The sequence below is a fragment of the Blennius ocellaris genome (genome assembly GCF_963422515.1).
Source record: "Blennius ocellaris genome assembly, chromosome: 6".
In the NCBI taxonomy this organism is placed as follows: Eukaryota; Metazoa; Chordata; class Actinopteri; order Blenniiformes; family Blenniidae; genus Blennius; species Blennius ocellaris.
The window spans coordinates 478,187-505,152 of NC_137655.1; the positions used below are offsets into that span (position 1 = coordinate 478,187).

At 51.3% G+C, this 26,966-nt stretch overlaps 1 protein-coding gene across 9 annotated transcripts in view; it reads right to left on the reverse strand.

Moving 5' to 3' along the window:
- ttn.1 (titin, tandem duplicate 1) overlaps nt 1-26,966 on the reverse strand; it is a 182,652-nt gene that overhangs the window by 86,764 nt on the left and 68,922 nt on the right. For 5 of the 9 annotated variants that reach the window (XM_080497609.1, XM_080497608.1, XM_080497611.1 and 2 more), the window contains 36 exons: nt 25,308-25,391; nt 25,073-25,180; nt 24,679-24,912; nt 24,488-24,553; nt 24,211-24,270; nt 23,372-23,407; nt 20,687-23,224; nt 19,280-19,330; nt 18,061-18,459; nt 17,661-17,939; nt 16,417-16,686; nt 15,860-15,999; nt 14,316-14,442; nt 13,905-14,171; nt 13,536-13,802; nt 13,183-13,446; nt 12,176-12,315; nt 11,977-12,103; nt 11,637-11,903; nt 7,965-8,231; nt 7,618-7,884; nt 6,943-7,082; nt 5,347-5,473; nt 4,928-5,070; nt 4,725-4,848; nt 4,253-4,519; nt 4,015-4,112; nt 3,698-3,866; nt 3,269-3,538; nt 2,610-2,876; nt 2,257-2,535; nt 1,679-2,087; nt 1,283-1,407; nt 936-1,202; nt 416-685; nt 42-341 (listed from right to left, as the gene is read on the reverse strand). In XM_080497609.1, the coding sequence (XP_080353735.1) occupies nt 42-341; nt 416-685; nt 936-1,202; nt 1,283-1,407; nt 1,679-2,087; nt 2,257-2,535; nt 2,610-2,876; nt 3,269-3,538; nt 3,698-3,866; nt 4,015-4,112; nt 4,253-4,519; nt 4,725-4,848; nt 4,928-5,070; nt 5,347-5,473; nt 6,943-7,082; nt 7,618-7,884; nt 7,965-8,231; nt 11,637-11,903; nt 11,977-12,103; nt 12,176-12,315; nt 13,183-13,446; nt 13,536-13,802; nt 13,905-14,171; nt 14,316-14,442; nt 15,860-15,999; nt 16,417-16,686; nt 17,661-17,939; nt 18,061-18,459; nt 19,280-19,330; nt 20,687-23,224; nt 23,372-23,407; nt 24,211-24,270; nt 24,488-24,553; nt 24,679-24,912; nt 25,073-25,180; nt 25,308-25,391 (9,513 nt within the window). The remainder of the gene's footprint in view (nt 1-41; nt 342-415; nt 686-935; nt 1,203-1,282; nt 1,408-1,678; nt 2,088-2,256; nt 2,536-2,609; nt 2,877-3,268; nt 3,539-3,697; nt 3,867-4,014; nt 4,113-4,252; nt 4,520-4,724; nt 4,849-4,927; nt 5,071-5,346; nt 5,474-6,942; nt 7,083-7,617; nt 7,885-7,964; nt 8,232-11,636; nt 11,904-11,976; nt 12,104-12,175; nt 12,316-13,182; nt 13,447-13,535; nt 13,803-13,904; nt 14,172-14,315; nt 14,443-15,859; nt 16,000-16,416; nt 16,687-17,660; nt 17,940-18,060; nt 18,460-19,279; nt 19,331-20,686; nt 23,225-23,371; nt 23,408-24,210; nt 24,271-24,487; nt 24,554-24,678; nt 24,913-25,072; nt 25,181-25,307; nt 25,392-26,966) is intronic. The other 4 variants (XM_080497613.1, XM_080497614.1, XM_080497612.1 and 1 more) reach the window with 4 other exon arrangements.

Here is a 26,966-nt window from a genome sequence, read left to right on the forward strand (position 1 = left end):
GATGTGCCGAATATGAGCCAGGACCTTCAGGTCAGACTTACCAAACTTATTTTTAGCTTGGACTGCATCCTCAGTGGCCACTGCCGGTCCACTGCCGACTCTGTTCCGGGCACAGACTCTGAACAAATACCAGGACTCCTTCTGGAGACCGCTGACGCAGTACTCTGGTGTATCGGCGCGGTCCGTTGCCAGAGTCCAGGTCTTGCGCTTCACATCTCGTCGTTCCACAACGTATGCCACGATCTTGCTGCCACCGTCGCTCTCGGGCTCCTCCCAGGACAAACTCACTTCGCCATCGGTGGTGTCAACAATCTGCAGGTTCTTGACAGGTCCAGGGACATCTGAAACCACCACCAGGACAGTCAGACCCAATTTAGGCACCCAGAGATACTCTCTGTCCCGCTGCTAGACTCACCGATCACGTCCAAGTTGATGAAGGCTTCCCCCTCGCCGTGCTTGTTCTTGATGACCACGCGGTAGCGGCCCTGGTCCTCCTTGCTGGGGCTCTTCATTCGGAACTCGGTACGGTCGGTGGAGGTGTCAATGTTCTGAACGGGCAGAATGGTACCCTGGAAGAACCACTCAGCGTCGGCACGGGGGTACGCATCATAGGGCACGGTCATGACAAACGGCTTCCGGGCGTCCGTCACCAGGTTCTGATCGGTGGTTTTGATCTTCGGAACCGCTGCAAAGAAAGAAAATGTAACATAAACAACTCAAATTGATTCTTGAGCAGAGTACTGAGCAATTACAGACTGTCCAGTCTGTCCCCACAGTTTTGGCTGCCCCTTCAGGGTGCTGGACTGAGATTGACTAGACCTGCAGTAGGTATTGGGTGCTCTGAACTTCCCACTGATTGGACAACACTGAGCTGCCCTCTGATTCGCTGACACTGAGCTGCCGTCTGACTGGCCCACAGTGAGCTGCCTCCTCACCTGCCAGCTCCAGTTTGGCTTTGGCGTCCTTGTCCTTAGCGATGACCCGGTACTCGCCCTGGTCCCGAGGCCGGATCTCACAGACCTGCAGGCGGTGGACCTTGGCCTCGCTGATCATCTGGTACTTGTCCCCCTGGACAATGACCATGTTGTTCCTCATCCACTTCACCTCCACCCGGTCCTTGTTCAGCTCCACCTCGAACACTACGTCCGAGCCCGGAGGCTGAAACAGGTCCTGAGGTGGTCTGATGATTTCCACCGGGGTCTCTGGGGTGGAGACAGCAGAAGTGAAACCTGCAGAACCAGAGACTGTGTGGTGTGACTGCAGGAGATGGAGAGATGCTGACCTTCCACAAACAGCCGGGCTCTTGTTCTCCTCTCGTCTACTCCGCAGGCGAATTCACATTCATCGTCCGGTCTGCACGTCCTGATCACCAGTCTGCATGTCTTCCCCTCTCGTTCCATGTGATATCTGCACAAACATACACGTCACCTGCAGCGCCAGTCTCTCCACAACATCCCTGTCTGACACTATCAACCTCACAGGGCCTAGAAATGTGATGTTTGACAAACGCCAGCAGACAGAGTCCATGCTGCTCATATCGACAAGCAGACACAGAGTCCTCGCTGCTCGTCTCCGGGGGGGGACCGTGTCGGGCTGGGGGGCAGTGTTGAGGTGGGTATTGGGGGGGGGGGTTTCGGGGTGTGTACCGGGAACAGTGTCGGGATGAGCGGTTGGGTACCTGGGTCCCTCTCTGATCTCCCGTCCGTTCCTGTACCACTTGACCGCAGCCTTCTCTTTGCTCAACTTGCAGGCGAACTCGGCGTCCTCGAACTCAGTGATGGTCTGGTCCTTGAGCTGCGCTGTGAAGTCAGTTGGCGCCTCACTGATAATCAGCTCGGCAGAACACTTATCGTCTCCCACCGTGGCAGCGTACTCGCCCTCGTCCTCCATCACACAGTCTTTGATGGTCAGCGTGTGCTTGAGGCCGTCGGCACGGTAGACGATCCTCTTACTGAGCGTCACTTCCTGTCCAGCCTTCATCCAGCGCACCGTCACCTCGGGCCGGTTCACCTTGCAGACGAAGTTGATGGTCTTCTTCTCCTGAGTCTCCACATCTTCAATGGGGACCAGGAACCTCAGCTTCTCCTCTGAAGAACCGCAAACATGACTCAGCAACAAAAACATGACTCAGCAACAAAAACTTGACTCAGCAGCAAAAACTTGACTCAGCAATACTTGGCAATACAAACAAGTCTCAGCATTTAGACGATGGCAATCTGACGGTGTGATGGTGTGGTGGACGATGGCAGTCTGTACCTGATACTCTGGCGTTGGCCGTGCTCTTGGCCTGTTCTCCCCTCTGATTGATCAGGCTGACGGTGTAGGTGGCCTCATCGGCCTTCTGGGCATCTCGGATCCTGAGCGAGAATATGTTGTCGCGCTGGGACATCACATACTTGCTGCTCTCGAACATGGTGTCCTGGTCCTTCAGCCACTTGGCCTTGGCGCCGTCCACATTGGTCTCGCAGTTGAAGACGATCTCCCCACCCTCCTTCACCTCCGTGTCCTTGATGGGTGTGATGATCCTCAGTTTCTCTGGAAAACATAACGTGCTTCAGACTGAGCTGGATGGAAGGGATGGAAGAAACCTGGCCGGGAGTCGGTCTTACCGATCACATAGAGATCGGCCGAAGCCTTGATGCTGCCGATGTGGGCGACGTAGCCGCCTTCGTCCTTCAGCTGACAGTCCTTGACGATCAGAGCTCTTCGCTTCCCCTCGATGACGATGGAGAACTTCTCTCCAGCCTCCACCTCCTTGTCCCCTCTGAACCACTTGACCTCGTACGTATCCTTGGAGACGGAGCAGGAAAACTCCGCCTTCTCGCCCTCCACCACCTCCTGGTTCTGAGGACGGGCGATGAACTCTGCAGCCAGCTCTGAGAACGAGGGCAGAGTTAGAGCAAGAGGTCACACAGGGAGTCAGAGGAGAAAGGGAGCAAGAGACAGAGAGTCCCGTCACAGGGACTCGGAGGAGAGAGAGACAGAGAGTTCTGTCACAGGGACTCGGAGGAGAGAGAGACAGAGAGTTCTGTCACAGGAAGTCAGAGGAAAAAGTTCCTTCAAAACAAAATTAAACTACTGGAGACATCTTCTGTGGCTCAGGCCTCGCCCCTTCTGTTCCCATCAGTCTATTACTGCAAAGCAAAGCTCAGCCAGTGATTGGCTGAGGGCAGAATGATCAACAAGAAGTAATTGAGGTGTCACATCAGCATTTGCCAGTGGTGACTGAACCCTGGAAGCACCTCACTCAATGGTGTTTGGTCCTTACCGTTGAGTTTGAGTGTCGCTGCTGTCCTGATGGCGGCACTCAGCCTGCAGTTGTATTCGCCGGCGTCCTGCATCCTCAGATCCTGGATGATCAGGATCCTCTTTCGTCCATCCACGATCTGCTCGTAGCGGCCGCCCTCGGGCAGCTCCTCGTCGCCGCGGTACCAGGTGACGTCGGCGCCGGGTTTGGACACCTCGCAGATCAGCTTCACGCTGTCAGTCTCTGTTCCCTCCACGTTGGACAGGTTCTTGGTGAACCGGGCTTCTTCCTCTGAGAACACAATGCCACCACAGCCGGTCAGGAACCTCATGTGGTACCCGAGAAACCTCACGTGGTTCCCGAGGAACCTCACGTGGTTCCCAAGGCATCTCATATGGTTCCTCTTCAGACCTGTTGGGACTTAAACCCTGAGCTATGATTTTTCCTCACCAATGACTGTCAGCATGCCGGAGGTTTTGGCGGTCCTGGCATCACACTCGTACTCGGCCTCGTCGTCAAACATCGACTTGTGGACGACGAGGATCCTCTGGACTCCTTTTGATACGATCTCGTACTTCTTCCCTTTACGGATTTCACTGCCGTCCTTGAACCAACGGACCTGAGAGCCCCAGGATGCACACCGTGAGTGTGTGTGTGTGTGTGTGTGTGTGTGTGTGTGTGTGTGTGTGTGTGTGTGTGTGTGTGTGTGTGTGTGTGTGTGTGTGTGTGTGTGTGTGTGTGTGTGTGTGTGTGTGTCCGTTTCTCACCTTGGCTGACTCTCGACTCACTTCACACTCAAACTTGGCAGATTCTTTCTCTTTGACCTCGACGTCCTGCAGCGGTTTGCTAAACTCCACGTGAGGAGCTGCAGAAACAGAGAGCACCATGTTCACCGATGACCCGGTTCTGAACTCTGGAGAACCTTCCTCCAGGACCAGAGAGCACCGTGTTCACGACGGTCCGGTTCTGAACTGGACATGCTTACAGTGACATGGTTGAACTTACGCATGACCTCCAGGAAGCAGGACGTCTTGAAGTCTTTGGCGTCACACGTGTACATCTTGGCATCGTCCGGCATGCAGTCATGGATGACCAGCGCTCTCCTGCGTGCGTCGGCGACAATGTCATACTTCTTGGTCTTTCTGATCTCCTGGCCGTCCCTGAACCAGCACACTTCTGCATTCTCCCGGGACACCTCGCACTCCAGCGTGGCCATGGCCTCCTCCTCTACAATCTGGTCCTCCAGCGGCTTGGTGAACTCCACCGGCGGTTCTGAGCAGGAAAGCAGAAGGTTAGAACCGGTGGGGTAGTGACCCTGAACACCTGGTGGGGTGGTGACCCTGAACACCTGGTGGGGTAGTGACCCTGAACACCTGGTGGGGTGGTGACCCTGAACACCTGGCGGGGTGGTGACCCTGAACACCTGGTGGGGTGGTGACCCTGAACACCTGGCGGCATGTTGTGTTGGGCGACTCACCTCCAACGAGCAGCTGAGCCGCAGTCTGGAAGTCTTTGGCGGTCAGTTTGACCTCGCCGGCCTCAGACAGCTTCACGTCTCTGATGGTCAGAGTGTGAACTTTCCCCGCCACTCGAGTCTTCACCTGCACTCAAACAACCAATCAGAAGTCTGCGCTGCCCCCTGCAGGCCCCTCCCAGTGTGTGTGTGTGTGTAGCACCCACCCGCTCGCTGGCCTCCATCTTCCTTCCCTGGAGGAACCAGTCCACGGCGATGCCCTCGTAGGACAGCTCGCACTCGAAGGTGGCGGTCTCTCCGGCCGTCAGTGTCACGTCCTTCAGCGGCCGTGACAGCGTGATGGAACGAGCTGAAGAGGAGCAGAACGTCTCAACACATTTCAAATGTGATTCCAACAAGCCAAATGAAACAAAGAATCCAATATGACTCATCAGTTATTTCATTTTGTGTTTTAGAGTCGCTGATTAAAATAATTTTATGAAACTCTATGTGTGATCAGCATCAGCTCTGTGGAAACTGCGATTCAGCATTAAATGATTTGTTCGGGAAACAGGTTCGTGACTAGTATTAGCATTTATTAATGCTGAGTCATGCTTTCACAGATGGACCTTTGGTGAGCACTGACCTTTGACCCGCAGCTGAGCATTGGATTTGGCGTTAGCAGCAGAGAAGTCGACGCCTCCGGCCATGTCCAGACGCACATTGTAGAGGATGAGCATGTGGCGGGGTCCCTCCTCCTTGATCTCCACATCCTGAAGCAACACAGTCACATGATGGTCACATGACAGTCACATGATGAAAACACGATGGTCACATGATGGTCACATGACGACATCATGACAACTACATGATGGTCACATGATGGTCACATGATGGTCACATGACGACCACAAGACAACCACACGATGGTCACATGACGACCACATAAGGGTCAAATGACGACCACATGACAACCACATGATGGTCACATGACAACCACATAAGGGTCAAATGACGACCACATGATGGTCACATGATGGTCACATGACGACCACATAAGGGTCAAATGACGACCACATGATGGTCACATGACAACCACAAGACAACCACATGACGGTCACATGACGACCACAAGACAGCCACATGACGGTCACATGACGACCACAAGACAGCCACATGACGGTCACATGATGATCACATGATGGTCACATGACGACCACAAGACAACCACATGATGGTCACATGACGACCACAAAACAACCACATGACGGTCACATGACGACCACAAGACAACCACATGATGGTCACATGACGACCACAAGACAACCACATGGTCACATGACGACCACAAAACAACTACATGATGGTCACATGACGACCACAAGACAGCCACATGATGGTCACATGATGGTCACATGACGACCACATGATGGTCACATGATGGTCACATGATGACCACAAGACAACCACATGGTCACACGACGACCACAAAACAACTACATGATGGTCACATGACGACCACAAGACAGCCACATGATGGTCACATGATGGTCACATGACGACCACAAAACAACCACATGATGGTCACATGACGACCACAAGACAACCACATGATGGTCACATCATGGTCACATGACGACCACATGACAACCACATGATGGTCACATGACGACCACAAGACAACCACATGATGGTCACATCATGGTCACATGACGACCACATGACAACCACATGATGGTCACATGACGACCACATAAGGGTCAAATGACGACCACATGACAACCACATGATGGCCACATGACGACCACAAGACAGCCACATGACGGTCACATGACGACCACAAGACAACCACATGATGGTCACATGACGACCACAAGACAGCCACATGACGGTCACATGATGATCACATCATGGTCACATGACAACCACGTGACAACCACATGACGACCACATGAAAACCACATGTTGGTCACATGACAACCACATGACGACCACAAGACAACCACATGTTGGTCACATGACAACCACATGACGACCACATGACAACCACATGATGGTCACATGATGACCACATGACGCTGTGTACTGTGTACTATGAGTGCCGTATACTGTGTACTGTGTGCTGTGAGTGCTGTTGACTGAGTACTGTGTACTGTGAGTACTGTGAGTACTGTGTACTGTGTACTGGGAGTGTTGTGTACTGAGTACTGTGTACTGTGTACTGTGTACTGTGAGTACTGACCGCTGACTGATGCAGGGCTTCACCCTTTAGCTTCCAGTTCCCGTGGACGTCCTCCTCCGAGATCTCCGTCTCAAACTTGGCCGTCTCCGTCTCAGTGACCTCCACGCTGTAGAGCGGCCGCACAACCTTGATGTCCCGCTCTTCGGGGTGAGACAGCGCAGGGTGAGACATGGGGGGAGACGACAGGGTGAGACGGGTGAGGCAACATGGGGTGAGATGACAGGGTGAGACAACACAGGGTGAGACAGAGGTTGAGACAGAACAGGGTGAGATGGCATGGGGTGAGATGGGAGAGATGGGGTGAGACAAGGGAAATGGCACGGGATGAGACAGAGAGTGAGAAGGCAAAGGGCGAGTCGGGGATAGGGTGAGATGGGGTGAGACGGCATAGGGTGAGATGGGGTGAGACGGCACGGGGTGAGATGGGGAGCCCTGAGGGCAGCAGTGGGTGGAGCAGTGGATGGAGCGCTGAGTGCAGCAGTGGGTGGAGCAGTGGATGGAGCGCTGAGTGCAGCAGTGGGTGGAGCCCTGAGTGCAGCAGTGGATGGAGCCCTGAGTGCAGCAGTGGGTGGAGCAGTGGATGGAGCCCTGACTGCAGCAGTGGGTGGAGCAGTGGATGGAGAGCTGAGTGCAGCAGTGAGAGGGGCTGTGGGTGGAGCTGGTGGTAGGTCTTACCTTCGATATTGAGGTCAGCGGTGGTTTTGTCAGAGCCGCAGTCGCAGGTGTAGGCGCCAATGTTGCTCTTCTCCGCCTTGCGCACCGTCAGCAGCCGCTTCTTGCCGTCGCTGCTGATGGAGATGTTCTTGGACGGGGTGATCTCCTTTCCATCCTTCAACCACTTCACGTCGGCTGCTGCCTTGCTGAGTTCGCACACCAGCCGCACCTCGTCCTTCTCCACCGCTGTGTAGTTCTGCAGCTTGGTGGTGAAGTACAGGTCGCCCTCTGTGGACAGGCAGGGAATAACAACTGCCGTTACTCCACCTTCCTCCACCAGACATCTTTGGACGGCGAGCAGTACTGACCGATGACGGTCAGCATGGCACTGACGCTCTTGTCCATTGCCTCCACCTTGATCAGGGAGGTATCGTCGATGGTCACCTCCTTGAAGGCCAGAGTGTGGAGCTTCCCCTGGTCCAACATGTGCACCACCTTACTGGGGTGGAGCCGCACGTCGTTCTTATACCATGCCACTGGAACCTTGTCGTGAGACAATTCAACACTGAACTCCGCCGTCTCACGCTCCTTCACCGTCACATCTTTGATCGGTTTGACGAACTCCAGACGGATTCCTGCAGCAGAGAGACAACATTCAACATTCAACTTTATTTATAAAGCACCAAATATAACACAGCATTCTCCAGGTAGAGAGATAGATTAGGGGATAGAGGAGAGGAAAGGTTAGGATGGACAGAGAGATAGATTGGGGGATAGAGGAGAGGAAAGGTTAGGATGGACAGAGAGATAGATTGTGGGATAGAGAGGAGAGGAGAGGATGGACAGAGAGATGGATTGGGGGATAGAGGAGAGGAGAGGATGGACAGAGAGATGGATTGGGGGATAGAGGAGAGGAGAGGATGGACAGAGAGATGGATTGTGGGATAGAGGAGAGGAGAGGAGAGGATGGACAGAGAGATGGATTGGGGGATAGAGGAGAGGATGGACAGAGAGATGGATTGGGAGATAGAGGAGAGGAAAGGTTAGGATGGACAGAGAGATAGATTGGGGGATAGAGGAGAGGAAAGGTTAGGATGGACAGAGAGATAGATTAGGGGATAGAGGAGAGGAGAGGATGGACAGAGAGATGGATTGTGGGATAGAGAGGAGAGGAGAGGATGGACAGAGAGATGGATTGGGGGATAGAGGAGAGGAGAGGATGGACAGAGAGATGGATTGGGGGATAGAGGAGAGGAGAGGATGGACAGAGAGATGGATTGTGGGATAGAGGAGAGGAGAGGAGAGGATGGACAGAGAGATGGATTGGGGGATAGAGGAGAGGATGGACAGAGAGATGGATTGGGAGATAGAGGAGAGGAAAGGTTAGGATGGACAGAGAGATAGATTGGGGGATAGAGGAGAGGAAAGGTTAGGATGGACAGAGAGATAGATTAGGGGATAGAGGAGAGGAGAGGATGGACAGAGAGATGGATTGTGGGATAGAGAGGAGAGGAGAGGATGGACAGAGAGATGGATTGGGGGATAGAGGAGAGGAGAGGATGGACAGAGAGATGGATTGGGGGATAGAGGAGAGGAGAGGATGGACAGAGAGATGGATTGTGGGATAGAGGAGAGGAGAGGAGAGGATGGACAGAGAGATGGATTGGGGGATAGAGGAGAGGATGGACAGAGAGATGGATTGGGAGATAGAGGAGAGGAAAGGTTAGGATGGACAGAGAGATAGATTGGGGGATAGAGGAGAGGAGAGGATGGACAGAGAGATGGATTGGGGGATAGAGGAGAGGAGAGGAGAGGATGGACAGAGAGATGGATTGGGGGATAGAGGAGAGGAGAGGATGGACAGAGAGATGGATTGGGGGATAGAGGAGAGGAGAGGATGGACAGAGATGGATTGGGGGATAGAGGAGAGGAGAGGAAGGACAGAGAGATGGATTGGGGGATAGAGGAGAGGATGGACAGAGAGATCGATTGGGGGATAGAGGAGAGGAGAGGAAGGACAGAGAGATAGATTGGGGGATAGAGGAGAGGAGAGGATGGACAGAGAGATGGATTGGGGGATAGAGGAGAGGATGGACAGAGAGATGGATTGGGGGATAGAGGAGAGGATGGACAGAGAGATGGATTGGGGGATAGAGGAGAGGAGAGGAAGGACAGAGAGATGGATTGGGGATAGAGGAGAGGAGAGGATGGACAGAGAGATGATTGGGGGATAGAGGAGAGGAGAGGAAGGACAGAGAGATGGATTGGGGATAGAGGAGAGGAGAGGATGGACAGAGAGATGATTGGGGGATAGAGGAGAGGAGAGGAAGGACAGAGAGATGGATTGGGGATAGAGGAGAGGAGAGGAAGGACAGAGAGATGATTGGGGGATAGAGGAGAGGAGAGGATGGACAGAGATGGATTGGGGGATAGAGGAGAGGAGAGGAAGGACAGAGAGATGGATTGGGGGATAGAGGAGAGGAGAGGATGGACAGAGATGGATTGGGGGATAGAGGAGAGGATGGACAGGGAGATGGATTGGGGGATAGAGGAGAGGAGAGGAAGGACAGAGAGATGGATTGGGGGATAGAGGAGAGGAGAGGAGAGGATGGACAGAGAGATGGATTGGGGGATAGAGGAGAGGAGAGGATGGACAGAGAGATGGATTGGGGGATAGAGGAGAGGAGAAGAAGGACAGAGAGATGGATTGGGGGATAGAGGAGAGGATGGACAGAGAGATGGATTGGGGGATAGAGGAGAGGATGGACAGAGAGATGGATTGGGGGATAGAGGAGAGGAGAGGAGAGGATGGACAGAGAGATGGATTGGGGGATAGAGGAGAGGAGAGGATGGACAGAGAGATGGATTGGGGGATAGAGGAGAGGAGAGGAAGGACAGAGAGATGGATTGGGGGATAGAGGAGAGGAGAGGAAGGACAGAGAGATGGATTGGGGGATAGAGGAGAGGAGAGGAGAGGATGGACAGAGAGATGGATTGGGGGATAGAGGAGAGGAGAGAATGGACAGAGAGATGGATTGGGGATAGAGGAGAGGAGAGGAAGGACAGAGAGATGGATTGGGGGATAGAGGAGAGGAGAGGAAGGACAGAGAGATGGATTGGGGGATAGAGGAGAGGATGGACAGAGAGATGGATTGGGGGATAGAGGAGAGGATGGACAGAGAGATGGATTGGGGGATAGAGGAGAGGATGGACAGAGAGATGGATTGGGGGATATAGGAGAGGAGAGGAGAGGATGGACAGAGATGGATTGGGGGATAGAGGAGAGGAGAGGAAGGACAGAGAGATGGATTGGGGGATAGAGGAGAGGATGGACAGAGAGATGGATTGGGGGATAGAGGAGAGGAGAGGAGAGGATGGACAGAGATGGATTGGGGGATAGAGGAGAGGAGAGGATGGACAGAGAGATGGATTGAGGGATAGAGGAGAGGAGAGGAGAGGATGGACAGAGAGATGATTGGGGGATAGAGGAGAGGAGAGGAGAGGATGGACAGAGAGATGGATTGGGGGATAGAGGAGAGGAGAGGATGGACAGAGAGATGGATTGGGGGATAGAGGAGAGGAGAGGAGAGGATGGACAGAGAGATGGATTGGGGGATAGAGGAGAGGAGAGGAAGGACAGAGAGATGGATTGGGGGATAGAGGAGAGGAGAGGATGGACAGAGAGATGATTGGGGGATAGAGGAGAGGAGAGGATGGACAGAGAGATGGATTGGGGGATAGAGGAGAGGAGAGGATGGACAGAGAGATGGATTGGGGGATAGAGGAGAGGAGAGGATGGACAGAGAGATGGATTGGGGGATAGAGGAGAGGATGGACAGAGAGATGGATTGAGGGATAGAGGAGAGGAGAGGAGAGGATGGACAGAGAGATGATTGGGGGATAGAGGAGAGGAGAGGATGGACAGAGAGATGGATTGGGGGATAGAGGAGAGGAGAGGATGGACAGAGAGATGGATTGGGGGATAGAGGAGAGGAGAGGATGGACAGAGAGATGGATTGGGGGATATCAGCATGCAGTACCTTGTATGACCAGTTTGCCCGTCGTCCTCTTGTCCTCAGCCTCGAACATGTACTTTGCTTCGTCGTCATACGCAGCCGATCGGATCAGCAGCACGTAGACGTTAGCTTCCTGGGTGACCTGGTACTTGTCGTCACCCTGTAGCTCCTGGGAGCCTTTGAGCCAGCGGAAGCTCTTGGGCGCTCGCGACACCTCCACCTCAAAGCGAGCCTCATCCTTTTCGTACACCTGGACGTCGCTCAGCGCCGTCAGGAAGTTCAGCGGCAGCTCTGAAATACAAAAGGTCGAAGGTTAGGAATCCATTACATGTGGCAGCGAGTCTCCAGGCCGTGGCGCCAGTACCTTTGACCTTCAGGTTGGCAGCACACTTGGCATTAGCGGCGGCGTACGACACCTCGCCGGTCATCGCCACCCTGCAGTTATAGAGGATCAGCGTGTGTTTGCCGCCCTCCTCAATGATGTCGACGTCCTGTTGAAGGACAGAAACAGGAAGTCAGCCACTCACAGAGAACCATGCAAAGGTCAGAGGTCAGACGCTCACTGCAGAAGGACTCAGGGTTTCTCCGTTCAGTTTCCACTGGCCGTGTACGTCGTCCTCTGAGATCTCCACCTCAAACCGAGCCGTCTCGCCATCAAACAGCTCCACCCCGTAAATTGGCCGAACAATCTTGATGTCACGTGCTGAAACATGGTTAGAGACATTGTTAGAGACATTGTTAGAGACATTGGTAGAGACATTGGTAGAAACATGGTTAGAGACATTGTTAGAGACATTGTTAGAAACATTGGTAGAAACATGGTTAGAGACATTGTTAGAGACATTGTTAGAAACATTGGTAGAAACATGGTTAGAGACATTGTTAGAGACATTGTTAGAGACATTGTTAGAAACATTGGTAGACACATGGTTAGAGACATTGTTTGAGACATGGATAAAGACATGGTTAGAGACATTGTTAGAGACATTGATAAAGACATTGTTAGAAACATTGGTAGAAACATGGTTAGAGACATTGTTTGAGACATTGTTTGAGACGTGGTTAGAGACATGGTTAGAGACATTGTTTGAGACATGGTTAGAGACATAGTTAGAGACATGGTTAGAGACATGGTTTGAGACATGGTTTGAGACATGGTTAGAGACATGGTTAGAGACATGGTTAGAGACATGGTTTGAGACATGGTTAGAGACATAGTTAGAGACATGGTTAGAGACATGGTTAGAGACATGGTTTGAGACATGGTTTGAGACATGGTTAGAGACATGGTTAGAGACATGGTTTGAGACATGGTTAGAGACATAGTTAGAGACATGGTTAGAGACATGGTTAGAGACATGGTTAGAGACATGGTTTGAGACATGGTTAGAGACATGGTTTGAGACATGGTTTGAGACATCCGAAACCACGTCAGAGTGAGTTTAGTTTTTATTGACTTCCTGTGAAGCTGTGAAGCTGCTGTATGTTTAGACTTTCTGTCCAGGAACTGGGTCGACTGCACTAAACGGTTTTAGCGGTTCTTCAGGAGTGTAGCGTGCTCCTGGCTTACCTTCAATGTTGACGTTAGCTGACGTCTTGTCCGTCCCGCAGTCACAGGCGTAGCTGCCCCCGTCACTCTGCTCCACCTTCTTGAGGACCAGAGACCGGCGTGTGCCCTCCGACCTCATCACTACCATCTTGGAAGCAGTGATCTCCTTCTCCTGGTGGAACCACAACACCGGCACGTCTTTGCTCAGCTCACAGTCCAGCGTCACCTCCTCCTTCTCGGTGGCCGTGTAGTCCTGCAGCTTGACAACGAAGATGGCGTCGCCCTCTGCAGGCAGAGCGAGGAACAGCAGTCAGACAGTGTGTCTCGGAGGGCGTAGCACCGGAACGTCAGCAGGTAAAGAAGAGGACCGTTACCTACGACCGTCAGCTTGGCCATGGAGTAAATTCCTCTGGCCTCTGCCTTTATCTGGCAGGTATCGTCTAGAGTCACCGTCCTCAGTTCTAGCGAGTGTTTCTTTCCCTCCACGTGCGTGAGCACCGTGCGGCTCACATGGAGTTTGACCTCGTTGCGGTACCAGACCACCGGCACATTGTCATGTGTCAGCTCAAGGTCAAAATGAGCCGTTTTACCTTCTTTCACCGTCTGATCCTGAAGCGGCTGAACGAACTTCAGCCTGATGCCTGGAACAACGAGGTGAGCGCACACAGTCAGCACAGGAGCCGTGGGTGGAGCCAAGTGGAGCCAGGCGCCGCCGAGCGCCGCCGCCGCCGCCAGACACTTACCTTCCACAGACAGCTGAGCCGAGGACTTGTGGCCGAGCACCTCCACGGCGTACTCGGCCTCATCGTCAAACTCACAGCTGTTTATGATCAGCATGTGTTTCTTCCCGTCGTCAATGATCTCATATTTGGGGCTCGAGGTGATGATGTCACCGGCCCGCAGCCACATGACCTTCGTCACGTCCTTTGTGATGCTGCATTCAAACTTAGCCTGCTTCTTTTCAGGCACCGACACGTCCGTCAGCGGTTCTACGAAACCCATCTCGATTTCTGGGAGACGCCGATTTGTCCGTGGTTTTCAAGAGCAGAAGCAGAGCAGACACGTTTCTTACCATCGTCGTCGTTCAGACACTTTCCCAAGATGACCAAGAAAAGACGACGGCGCATAACGGCCAGAGCATAGCGGCACCTTACCTTTCACTGTGAGCATGGCGCTGGTGACGGCGTTCAGCGCCTGGTACGACACCTCGCCGGCCTGGTCCAGCTGCACGTTCTTCAGCGTCAGGAAGCGCTTCCTGCCCTCCGCTCGGATATCGCACGTCTGAAGCACATCCAGTATTTTTAATTTTTTATATTTGATCATCAGACAAGTTTCATCACATACATTTTTGGGACAAAATCTTTCCCTTTTTTCAAACCCAACAAAAGACAATCACAAACAACTGAACCCCTCACCCCCACCACACCCCTCCCCCGGCACACAGCCCCATAAAAAGAAAAAAGAAACAAGATTAACAATAATAAAAATTAGATAAACAACAAGATTTTTCAAGATAGGTTTTCAGTCAAGATCAAAGTGACATTCTGTGCTTTTGACATATGAAAAAAAGGGTTCCAAGTTTTTGAAAACGACCTCCCAGATCCCGCCGGGGTTATTCTGATGTCTTCCATTTTCAGGACATAAAGCACCTCTTTAATCCAGAGTACATGTGCAGGTGGGACTGGAGAAACACAACCATTATGAACCAAACAAACCACAGTACAACTACAGTATTACTACAAACTATGTAACAACTACAGTTTAACTACATACTGCAGGGAGACGACAGTATAATTATAATATAATTACAAACTACAGGGAAGCTACAGTATAGCTATAGTATAATTACAGTATAATTATAAACTACAGGGAAATCACAGTACAGCTACAGGCAAACTACAGGCAGAACCAGATGGTGAGGCAGTATGAACCAGATCCAAGAGCGTTTGGTGATCAATGCCCGGCGACAGGGGGGGCCCAAGTGGGGGCCCTAAGCAGGATTTTATTTTGGGGCCCCCTTTCCAATAACATAATAATAATAATAATAATAATAATAATAATAATAATAATAATAATAATAATAATAATAATAATAATAATAATAATAAATTACAATTACTAACGAATCAAATGAACAGCCTCTATCAACAGTGGAACAAGAACTTTACAGATGCACACGTCTGAAAAAACTTTGTTAGTTGTTAAAACTTAGTTTTTTTCTTTTTTATTTCAACAACATCCCACCTTCAAGTGAAGCAGGAGCCTCTGACTGTTTGGACTTTTTCTTTCTTTTGCTAGCTCCTGAATCGTATTGACGTTTGGAAGCCATCTCTCTCTCTCTCTCTCTCTCTCTCTCTCTCTCTCTCTCTCTCTCTCTCTCTCTCTCTCTCTCTCTCTCTCTCTCTCTCTCTCTCTCTCTCTCTCTCTCTCTCTCTCTCTCTCTCTCTCTCTCTCCGGCCTCGGGCTGACTTGGTGGCGGTGTTCTACGCGCCTCTCGGCAAAATGCACGCGCATCCTTTGCGCATTTGCAGAGTATGATGATACTTTATTGATCCCGAGGGAAATTCAATTCATTTCGGAAAATGTGGCCCCCCATGGATCGCGGGGCCCTACGCACAGCGCGTGTTCTGCGTGTAGGGAGGGGCGGGCCTGCCCGGCGAGCAGTGGATCAGTGGTTTGCCGTGTCGATGACTCTTACCGGAGTTCGGACCAAGACTTGTCCTCTCAGCTTCCATTCACCGATGATATCATCCTCCGAGATCTCCGTGTCGAAGTTGGCTTCCTCCTTCTCCACCACCTCCACGCTAGCCAACGGCTTCAGGACCTCCGCCTCGCGTTCTAGAACCCAAAGTCAATCGGCAGAGTTTGGCCGGCGCTCCAGAACCAACTCACCAACATCATTCTGACCCGGCACTCTAGAAAAGTTTCACTGCTCACTGTGCCAACTGTTAGCTTTAGCATTTAGCACTCAACTATTTCAATAAACTCTAGAGGAGGAGCCTAATTCATCATCAACTGATTTCGTCATTGTGACAATTACATGGAAGGTGCCCCACTGTGATTAGCATTAGCATGTACACTGGGGCTGTGATTAGCATTAGCATTAGCCTCCCTGTCAGAGAGCTGTCCATCTACCAGCAGAACGACAGCTTGTTCAGGTATTGAAGATGATATCACACTAAAGCTACGGAGCATACTCTTTGTTTTTATCTGATCGTACATGTGCGACCAAAGTTTAGTGTACATGCGACCAACCTCCTAGCGTCAGCTTGGCGGTGTAGCGGCGGTCCTCCACCTCAATGGTGTAGTCCGACACATCGCCAGGCTGGCAGTTATTGATAGTTAGCGTCACGTTCTTCCCGTCTTTGTTGATCTCAACTTTGTCAGAAGGCTCCAGCTCCACATCGCCTTTGAGCCACTTCCAGTTGGGCGTGTCCTTGAAGAGCTCGCCCTTAAAGGTGGCCTTGGCCCTGGGTTTGACATGCTGGTCCCTCAGTGGCTTCACTAGCCAGTCCTTGATGATCTCTGGAGGATGGGGGTCAAACAGGGGTCAGACTGAACACTGAGGACTTATGCAGACCTGCCGGGCTATGAGAAGACTCAAACTCTCACCATCTTATCTCATGAATCAGGAAGTACAGGAAGTAAAGCCACAACAGGAAGTACATCCTGTCAATCGGCCTATCGTCAATGAAGGACTGGGCCGAGCTTTGAACACTCAGACTCAGATGTTAAACGAACTCAAGCGCGTGCAGGCCACGATTCTTGAACGTTTACGTGAAATTGGATCGATCTTGGAGGATATTCGAGCTCGGAGGGAAGCTAATCATCATTATTCTGCCACAATTGGAGCAGCAGTGTGAGACCAGAGACACTCAAGGTCGACGGATAAAGCTGACGCGCCTGAACGAAAACAAAGATAATCAAGATTTGGCTCCCAGACACACAGCTGCCAAAGCTGTGTTTTGTCTTCATATCTCCTGGATGCGCGTGTGAATCAAGGCTCTGCCCCCACCCCCTCACCCCTTACTACCCCTCCTCCCACCCTCCCTCCCCGGACATTCTTGCCTCTGGAAATCCCAGGACATTCACCGCTTTCGCTGTGCCCCTGCCCCCAACCACCAGCAGAGGCCACTGGAGAGGGCGGCTGCGTGCCTGGTGAAGGAGTCGCGCCTGAAAAAACCTTCTCCTAGTGGCGGACTGCAGAACTACCCTTCATGTATCCCAAATGCTGTCTCGAGAAATGTTGTAACCTGTCTGTGTTGATGCTAAACGTGCCCGAGGTGGTTTTTTTTCCCAATTACAGACTGTGCTCCTCAGAACACAGTCTTTAATCTGCCTTTTTCCCTCCTCTCCTCACCTCATGTGTCCTTCTTTCCCCAAAACTTTCTATGTGAATGCAATTTCGTTGTACCTGTACCTGTACCTGTACAATGACAATAAAGTAACAATCAATCACAAGAAGTGTCCTTGCTGGCCCCCCCAGTTGTCACTCTTACCGATCACTTTGACGTTGGTGGTGGTCTTCACATCTTCCTGGCCGTCCACCTCGCAGCTGTAGGCGCCGGCGTCCTCGTCGGCAGCATTCTGGATGGTGATGGCATGCTGCATGCCGATCACGTTGACAGCCACCTTCCCGGCACGCGTCTTCAACAGGGCGCCGTCATGCTTCCAGACCACGTCTCGCTCTTTGTTCAGCTCGCAGGTCAGATACATCGGCTGCCCCTTCATACAGGTCGTCTCAGGTTCCAGCTCGGCCAACCACTTCACAGGTAGCTCTGGGGGTGTGGGGGTGGGGGTTACCAACAAACAACAGGGAGCTCTGTGTGTGTGTGTGTGTGTGTGTGTGTGTGTGTGTGTGTGTGTGTGTGTGTGTGTGTGTGTGTGTGTGTGCCTTACCTTCCACGATGAGCTTGGCGGTGCAGGAGATCTCCTTGCCGGCGTTCTTGGCGACGCAGGTGTACTCGCCGGTGTCGGACAGCTGCACGTCGATGATGTGCAGCGTCCGGTCTTTGCCGTCGGAGCTGAACTTGTGCTTTGGTCCCTCACGCAGGTTGCTGCCGTCCTTCATCCAGGAAGCGATGGCGGTGGACGGAGACACCTCGCACTCGAAGACGGCGGAGGAGCCGATGGACTCGGCCTCCTGCAGCACGATGTCCTTCAGCTTCTTGATGAACTTCAGGGGGACGGCCTTCAGCTTGAAGCCGCCGAACGGTTCCTCCGGGGGGGAGGGGCCTTTCCCGCCAGGGCGCAGACCCCGCCCCCGACCCCCATCTCCGGGAGACGGTGTCTGTCTCGCTGCAACATCAAATACACAAACTCCTGGAGTCAGTTTCACAGCCATCATGATTCAAAGATGGAAGTTTGACGCGCATTCAGTGTCTCATAGAACCAAACATGAAGCTCTGGAGGTCAAAGCAGCTGCGACAAGGATTCTGTCGACACCGACGATGCAAAAGACACACACACAAATATCAACACAAACTTTAGGCCCCGCCCACACCAGCCAAAACCATCTATATTTCTCGCTGTTCTTCACAGGTTCCCGTCTACATGCCAAGAGCAACACTGCTCAAAGTAATCAAGCTCATGTGCCTGGCCTGTAGGTGGCACTGTAACGCTGCCACAGAAATACACATGCAATGGAGAAGAAGACAGAGAACACAATAAAGCTCACACGCTGGAAACAAACACAACGCGTGTTTGTGTGTTGTCCAGAAGCATTTGTTGTTCGTCTGTGTTTCCCATCTGCAGCACATAGTCGGCCATGTTGTTGTTGTGAAGTGACATCGTGTGGATGATCGGACTAAGACCATGGTTACCTGAAATGGCGTTGTGGTGTGGGCGGGGCCAAGGATTTGAACTGTGAGGCTGGGTCTCAGAGGACTGAACATGCTAACGCTAAGTGCAGTGGCTGTGTGGCTGCTGCGCAGGGGATACGTCAAGCTCTGATTGGAGTTTGAAGCACCAGGTGAGATCTGACCCGGGTCTAGTCGGGCTGGCTGCTGAGCCCAGATTAAAGGGTTAATATTCAAAAAGAAAAAAGTGTGAATGAAGCAGTTAACTGCTGTCGTCTCGTGCAAAGAGCCAAAGTGTTGAGCTTTCAGCAGATTCTTACCCCCGAAGCCACGGCCTCGGCCCTTCGCTGCCTCCTCCGACGGTTTCCCATCTGGATCAGACAAAATAAGACATGAAGTCAATCCTCTGCTTCAGTACTCCACTGGTTCAGTATTTCACTGGCTGGTTCAGTATTTCACTGGCTGGTTCAGTATTTCACTGGCTGGTTCAGTACTCCACTGGCTGGTTCAGTACTCCACTGGCTGGTTCAGTACTCCACTGGCTGGTTCAGTATTTCACTGGCTGGTTCAGTACTCCACTGGCTGGTTCAGTATTTCACTGGCTGGTTCAGTACTCCACTGGCTGGTTCAGTACTCCACTGGCTGGTTCAGTACTCCACTGTCTGGTTCAGTACTCCACTGGCTGGTTCAGTACTCCACTGGCTGGTTCAGTATTTCACTGGCTGGTTCAGTACTCCACTGGCTGGTTCAGTATTTCACTGGCTGGTTCAGTACTCCACTGTCTGGTTCAGCACTCCACTGTCTGGTTCAGTACTCCACTGTCTGGTTCAGTACTCCACTGGCTGGTTCAGTACTCCACTGGCTGGTTCAGTATTTCACTGGCTGGTTCAGTACTCCACTGGCTGGTTCAGTATTTCACTGGCTGGTTCAGTACTCCACTGGCTGGTTCAGTACTCCACTGCCTGGTTCAGTACTCCACTGGCTGGTTCAGTACTCCACTGGCATCTTCGCAAAGTTTGCAGCTGACATGCTACCAGCTACGATGTTACAGCTATGATGCTACAGCTACGATGCTACCAGCTATGATGCTACCAGCTATGATGCTACAGCTACGATGCTACCAGCTATGACGCTACCAGCTATGATGCTACCAGCTATGATGCTACCAGCTACGATGCGACCAGCTACGATAAGACATTGGAGATGCAAGTGAGTGAAGAAGATGATGAAAGGACTTGGTAACACAGAGGTCATTGTGGTGCAGGAGGACAAACAAAGACTAAACGACTGAAGACACTGAAGGACAGAGTGGACAAGATGGACAATAAGACGATGGACCGAGTGAAGAATGGAGTGATAGAAGATGGGCAGCATGAAGAATGGAGGACTGATAGAAGATAGACGGATGTTGGACTTAACAGACAAACTTATTCAGACATGTGATGGAGGTTGATGAGTTTAAAGAACGACAGATGTAGGATGAAAGAAGGATGGATGAAGGAGACGGAGAGAAGAAGATGAGCTCTGGATGGAGGAATGAAGAGGAGTGGTGGATGGCGAGATGGAATTCAAGAAGGCAATGAAGATTAGCTGGTGGACCACTGGAGATGAGGATGATGAAGATTAGCTGGTGGACCACTGGAGATGAGGATGATGAAGATTAGCTGGTGGACCATTGGAGATGAGGATGATGAAGGTTCTCTCTCGCTGGTGGACCTTCACCTCACCTCGTCTGGCGCCGGGGAAGCCGGGAGTCTCCAGAGCGTCGTCCACACCTCCACCTTCCCAGTCATCAGGAGGAACCAGCTCCCAGCCCCAGGCCTCTTCCTCCTCCTGCTGCTGCTGCTCCTCCACCACCTCCTCTTCAGGCTGGGTGGTGACCCGTTTCATCTGGACCGCTCCAGGAGACACTTCCTTCACTAGGGGAATCCAACCCTTGTCCTCCTTCACAGACTCTGGTTCTGGGGACTTCTTCTTTGGGACTTTTCTGAGCGTGATGGCCTCAGTGGAATCTTTTGGTGAAAGAGTTTTGGGAATCTTCTGGACCTTCTCCAGCTGCTTGGGTGACGGGGTTTCTTTCAGCTCCACTTTCTTGAGCTGTTCGGCAAGTTGGAGGGGTTTTTGGTCTGGGACCTTCTCTTTGCCTACCCTGGGCGACGGAGTCTTCTTGAGCTCCACGCCTCTCTTTAAGGTCTCAGTTTGTTTTGGTGGAAGTGTTTTCCTTCCTGGAGGACTGGGCTTTTGGCCAGGAGTAACCGGTTCCTTTTTCTTAAGTGGTTGTTCTTCCAGGCTGTGAGGTGAGGTCCTTCCCAGTTCCCTGGTCTGTGGTTCTCCTTGCTCTTTGGCCAGTTTGTCCCGTGGGGCTTGATCTGGATGTTCTGCAGGCTCGGGGACTTTGGTGGAAGGCTTCAGCTCAAATGGTTCATTCTCTTTATCAGGTGTGGAGATGGTTCTGGAGGTTTTCTGGACCTTCTCCTTCTCCTGGACAGTGTCTGCAATTGTTGGAGGAACGTTTGACGCCTGGTGTTTTGGAGCAGCTATGGGTTTCATGCTTGTTGGGATCTGGACACTGGTGGACGGAGTCCATCCAACGTCTGCCTTTGCTTCACTTCCTGTCTGAGCTTTGGGAGGTTCAGCTGCTCGGTGTTCCACAGGTTTTTCAAACGGTTTCAGCAGAACCACCTCTGGCTCCTCATGGCCCTTCGGTAGCTCCTTGATTTTCTTCTTTGTTAAACCTGGCTCAGGTTCTGGATATCCTGGAGCTGTCGGAGTTCTTGTCATTATTGATCTCTGATCTACTGTCTCCAGACTCTTGGGTTCCTCCAGAATCCCGAGCTCAGATGTTTCCTCGGCTGCAGTGAAGACCCGTTGGGTTCTTCCCAGAGTGATTATCTCTCGATCTTCTCGATCTCGGAGCTTTTGAACAGTCAGCTCTGTGTCATGTTGCCGCGTTACTTCCACTTGATGAGTTACGACTTCTTTCTCCGGCTCTTTGGCTTTTCTTGGTACCTTTTTCAATTTGATCTTCTCTGGTTCCTTTTCTGCATCCTCAGGTTTCTGAGAAGTTTTCAGTTTCACTGAGTCTTTCTGGTCCACTGGCTGAGGAAGTTTGGTTGCTTTCTTCTCTTCGACTCTCAGTGGTTCTGGTTCTTCTTTCTGAGGTTTTCTTGTTAATGTCCTGATTTCTTCTGCTGCTTTACTTTCCACTGAAATTCTCTTGGCTTCTTCATAGTACCTCAGCTGGACGGTCTCCTCCTCGGCGGTGAACACTCGCTCGATTCTTCCCAGTGTGATTATCTCTCGATCTTCTCTGTCGTGGAGTCCGTGAACCCAGATTTCTTCATCATGATGCCTCGTCACTTCCACGGTGTGAGTCACGACTTCTTTCTCTGGCTCCTTGGGTTTTGTTGGCACCTTCTTCAGTATGATCTTCTGAGGTACCTCTTCTGGTTTTGTAAGTTTCTCAGCAGGTTTTAATTTGACCAACTCTCTCTGCTCTTCTGTTTTCGGTATTTTCGTTACTTTCTTCCTTCCTGCACTCAGTGTTTCTGGCTCTTTGTCTCTCTGAGGTTTCGGTTCTTGTCTCTGATGTTTTCTTTCACCCGATTGAAGGCTGTCTTGCTCCGTGGCATCTCCTTCTTCCCCGGCTTGATGTAGGGAGACTGTTGATTCTTCTCTAGGAGATTGTGACACTTGAGTTTTTCCATCTTGAGTTTCTTTCCAAGGCTCTGAGTGCTCGCTGGACAGCGTCTTCAGTTCAGTGGACTCTGGCTCTTCTTTATTTTGAAGGACTTTAAATGGTTTCAGTTTGACGGTCTCTCGTTGTTCATCTGGTTTTGATCGGTGAGTTATTTTGTTCTTTGCTCCATTCAGAGATTCTTGTTTTTCTTCCCCAGGTTCCTCTGTTCTGGTCGAAGCTTCAGCGTTTCTTTCTACCAAGGCTCTCTCAGCTTCCTCTGACTGTCCGAACTGAAGCGTCTCCTCAGTGGTGGTGAACACTCGTTCTGTTCTCGCCACTGTTACTATCTCTCTGTCGTCCCTGTCGTGGAGTTGATGAACCCAGAGTTCTTCATCATGATGTTTCCGGACTAGGGCTTCTTGGGTAACGACTTGTTTTTCAGGTTCCAGAGGTTTAACAGGAACCTTCTTCAGCATCACCATCTCGGGTTCCGATTCCTCCTGTTTGGGTTTTCTGCTGAGTGTTCTTTTCTGCTTCCGCAATTCAGGATTTTGAACTGGAATTTGAGGTTTTTGCTTAAGAGACACTGTGGTAAATGGCATTAAAGACAGGTTAGAACATGAAAACACCTCAATCTTCAGAAAGAGGAATCACACAAGAGACAAACGCAGGAAGGTGTGAAGACTCCTGATGGACGTAGTGTGTTTGAGAGAGCCAAAAAGATGGTTGATACCTTTAGTCGGTCCTGGTGCTGAAACCGGTTCCATGTCTGCAAGCAGTTACATCACGTCAATAGAGGTCGTCCACATACAATCACACAACCAGAGAGACACACCAGGAGACACACACACCTAGAGACACACACAACCAGAAAGACACGCAACCAGAGACACATACCTGTATACACAAAACCAAACAGACAGACACACCCAGAGACATGCACAACCAGACAGACACATACCCAGAGACACACACAACCCGAGAGACACAATCAGACAGACACATACCCAGAGACACACACAACCCGAGAGACACAACCATACAGACACATACCCAGAGACACACACAACTCGAGAGACACAACCAGACAGACACATACCCAGAGACACACACAACCCGAGAGACACAACCAGACAGACACATACCCAGAGACACACACAACTCGAGAGACACAACCAGACAGACACAGACCCAGAGACACACACAACTCGAGAGACACAACCAGACAGACACATACCCAGAGACACACACAACCCGAGAGACACAACCAGACAGACACATACCCAGAGACACACACAACTCGAGAGACACAACCAGACAGACACACACCCAGAGACACACACAACTCGAGAGACACAACCAGACAGACACACCCAGAGAGGGTGAGACATACAGGGTCACTGCTGTTGCACAAGGAAGTCCAAAGATCTGACTGTAACAGGGTCAATGATCTTCTGTCTAATCTACTCAATCCTCAGTTGTCACTCAACACAAACTGTTAATGTGGAACCGTAAAGATACAAAAGAAGAACTCAAACTTCACACAAGCAGCAGCTCCTGCAAGGCTTTTACCTTCAGGAGAAAGTTTCTGGTCTGCAGGAGAGTCCGTCTTCTCCACGGCGACACTTCCAGCTAGGAGAACGCCAACTCAGTTAGATCAGTGCAGAAAGACATGAACAAGATTCAACAAGTGATTCGACCCAACACATCTGACGTCGGACAGAAAGTAGATGTTGGTTCAACCCAACATGTCTGACGTCAGACAGGAAGTAGATGTTGGTTCGAACTAACACGTCTGACATCAGACAGGAAGTACGGAAGACAGGACACACAAATAGAAGGAAGATACCTGCAATTTGTTCTGACGTTGTCATTGTCGTGGGTGGAGACAGTTTCTTCTCCACCGGAGGAGACACTTCAGAGGACAAAACACCAGCAGTCACCAGCAGAAGACATAAAAGCACATGGAAACACAGGGACAAGCAGCAGGTCCCACAGACTGAAACAGAGTCTCACAACGACACATGGAGAAGAAACTACCTGCACGAGGAGGAACAGTGGAAGGAACTCCAGTAGGAGCTGCAGGAGCAGAAGGTTTTTCTGCTGGTACAGAAGGTTTTGCTGCAGGAGCAGAAGGTTTTGCTGCTGGTACAGAAGGTTTTACTGCTGGTGCAGAAGGTTTTGCTGCTGGTGCAGAAGGTTTTGCTGCTGGTGCAGAAGGTTTTGCTGCTGGTGCAGAAGGTTTTGCTGCTGGTGCAGAAGGTTTCTTCTCGTCTGGAGGGAAAACATTCAGAGTAATAGAAGCAAAGACGATGACCAAGAACAGAAGATGGTGGGTCGAACTGCTGGAAGGAGATGCAGAAGGAGCCTGAGAACAGAAACCAAGAAGGAGGTGGAACCAGACAGACATTCACCAACAACATGGAGAAGATACCTGCAGAAAGAGCCACTCTTTGAGCAGGAGGTGCAGCAGGAGGTGCAGGAGGAGGTGCAGCAGGAGGTGCGGAAGGAGGTGAAGGTTTCTTCTCTTCTGGAGGCGATACTTTCAGAAGACAAGAAGGCCAGTTCATCACCAAGACACAGAGCTCACAGACAACAAGATATCACGTAAAGGAAACATCTGGAAACACTTGGGATGACATGAAGAACCTACAAAAACATCAAGCTACCTGAAGGGGGCGCTCTGCTCTGAGCAGGAGCAGCAGCAGGTGCAGGAGCAGCAGGAGGTGCAGGCATTTTCTTCTGTTCTGTCACTTTGAAAATACAAGATGCCAAAATAAAGATCAAGAAAAGAAGAGGTTGAGACAAAAAAGAAGATGAAGACCAGAGGTCCAGAGGATAGAGAGAAGACCAGAGGTCAAGAGGATAGAGAGGAAGATGAAGACCAGAGGTCCAGAGGTTAGAGAGAAGACCAGAGGTCCAGAGGATAGAGACAAGACCAGAGGTCCAGAGGTTAGAGAGGAAGATTCAGACCAGAGGTCCAGAGGTTAGAGAGGAAGATGAAGACCAGAGGTCCAGAGGTTAGAGAGGAAGATGAACACCAGAGGTCCAGAGGTTAGAGAGGAAGATGAAGACCACAGGTCCAGAGGTTAGAGAAGAAGACCAGAGGTCCAGAGGTTAGAGAGGAAGATGAACACCAGAGGTCCAGAGGTTAGAGAGGAAGATGAAGACCACAGGTCCAGAGGTTAGAGAAGAAGACCAGAGGTCCAGAGGTTAGAGAGGAAGATGAAGACCACAGGTCCAGAGGTTAGAGAGGAAGACCAGAGGTCCAGAGGTTAGAGAGGAAGATGAAGACCACAGGTCCAGAGGTTAGAGAGGCAGATGAAGACCACAGGTCCAGAGGTTAGAGAGGAAGACCAGAGGTCCAGAGGTTAGAGAGGAAGATGAAGACCACAGGTCCAGATGTTTGAGAGGAAGCATGGAGGACAGTCATTGAGATGCTGATTAGTGCTTGAGGAACTGTTTCCTCGTTTGAAATGAGTGTGAAGAAGAATGAAGATGCTTATCTGGTGATGGTGAGCCTGAGCGGCTCTAAGAGTACCTGTCTCCACAGGATGGACCTTCAGTTGGTCCCCCTCTGTTCTCCTGGCTCCATGTTGTAGTGGTGGAGCAGGTCTGGTGGGTACTGCTGGTCTCTGGCTGGTGGAGGATTCGTCTTGAGGAGGTACAACATCTTCAGCCTTGGTTGTTGTCCTGGCAGATGTCCTGGTCCTCGGCAGAGTCTCCGATGCCGCTGGGTGGTGAGGTGAAGCTGTTGGAGACTCTCCGGGAGCTCTGAGCTTCTCTGGGAGGGGTTGAGCTTCAGCAGCATCATCCTCTCCATGATAGACCAGAGCAAGGCTCTCAGGTACTTCTTTGTCATTTGAAAGGACTTTGTGGAGTTCAGGAGGTGTCTCCCACATGGTTTTAACTGAAGAGTCAGGATCTTCTGTATTCAGATAACATCTTCTCTTCGGCGGCAGCCCCAGGGCAGATCTCAGGTCTTCCTCCTCAGCTCCAAGGTCTACCTCTTGAGCTCCAAAGTCTTTCTCCTGAGCTCCAAGATCTTCTTCAGGCTTGGTGTCTTCTTCCTCTTCCAGCTCCATGTTCCTCTCCCAGCTTCTTTCTTCTTCCAGAAGGTTCTCCACCGTTGTCAGTGAGACAAACTCACCAAAGACTGAAGATCAGCACCGTGCAGGACGACCAAGAAGACACCATGGACAAGTCAGGGAACAAACACACACACACACACACACACACGCACACACACACACACAAAACTGAACCTGTGGTGGGTTAGTAGAAGAATGAATTCATGATGACAAGATGAGATGATGAAACATCCACTT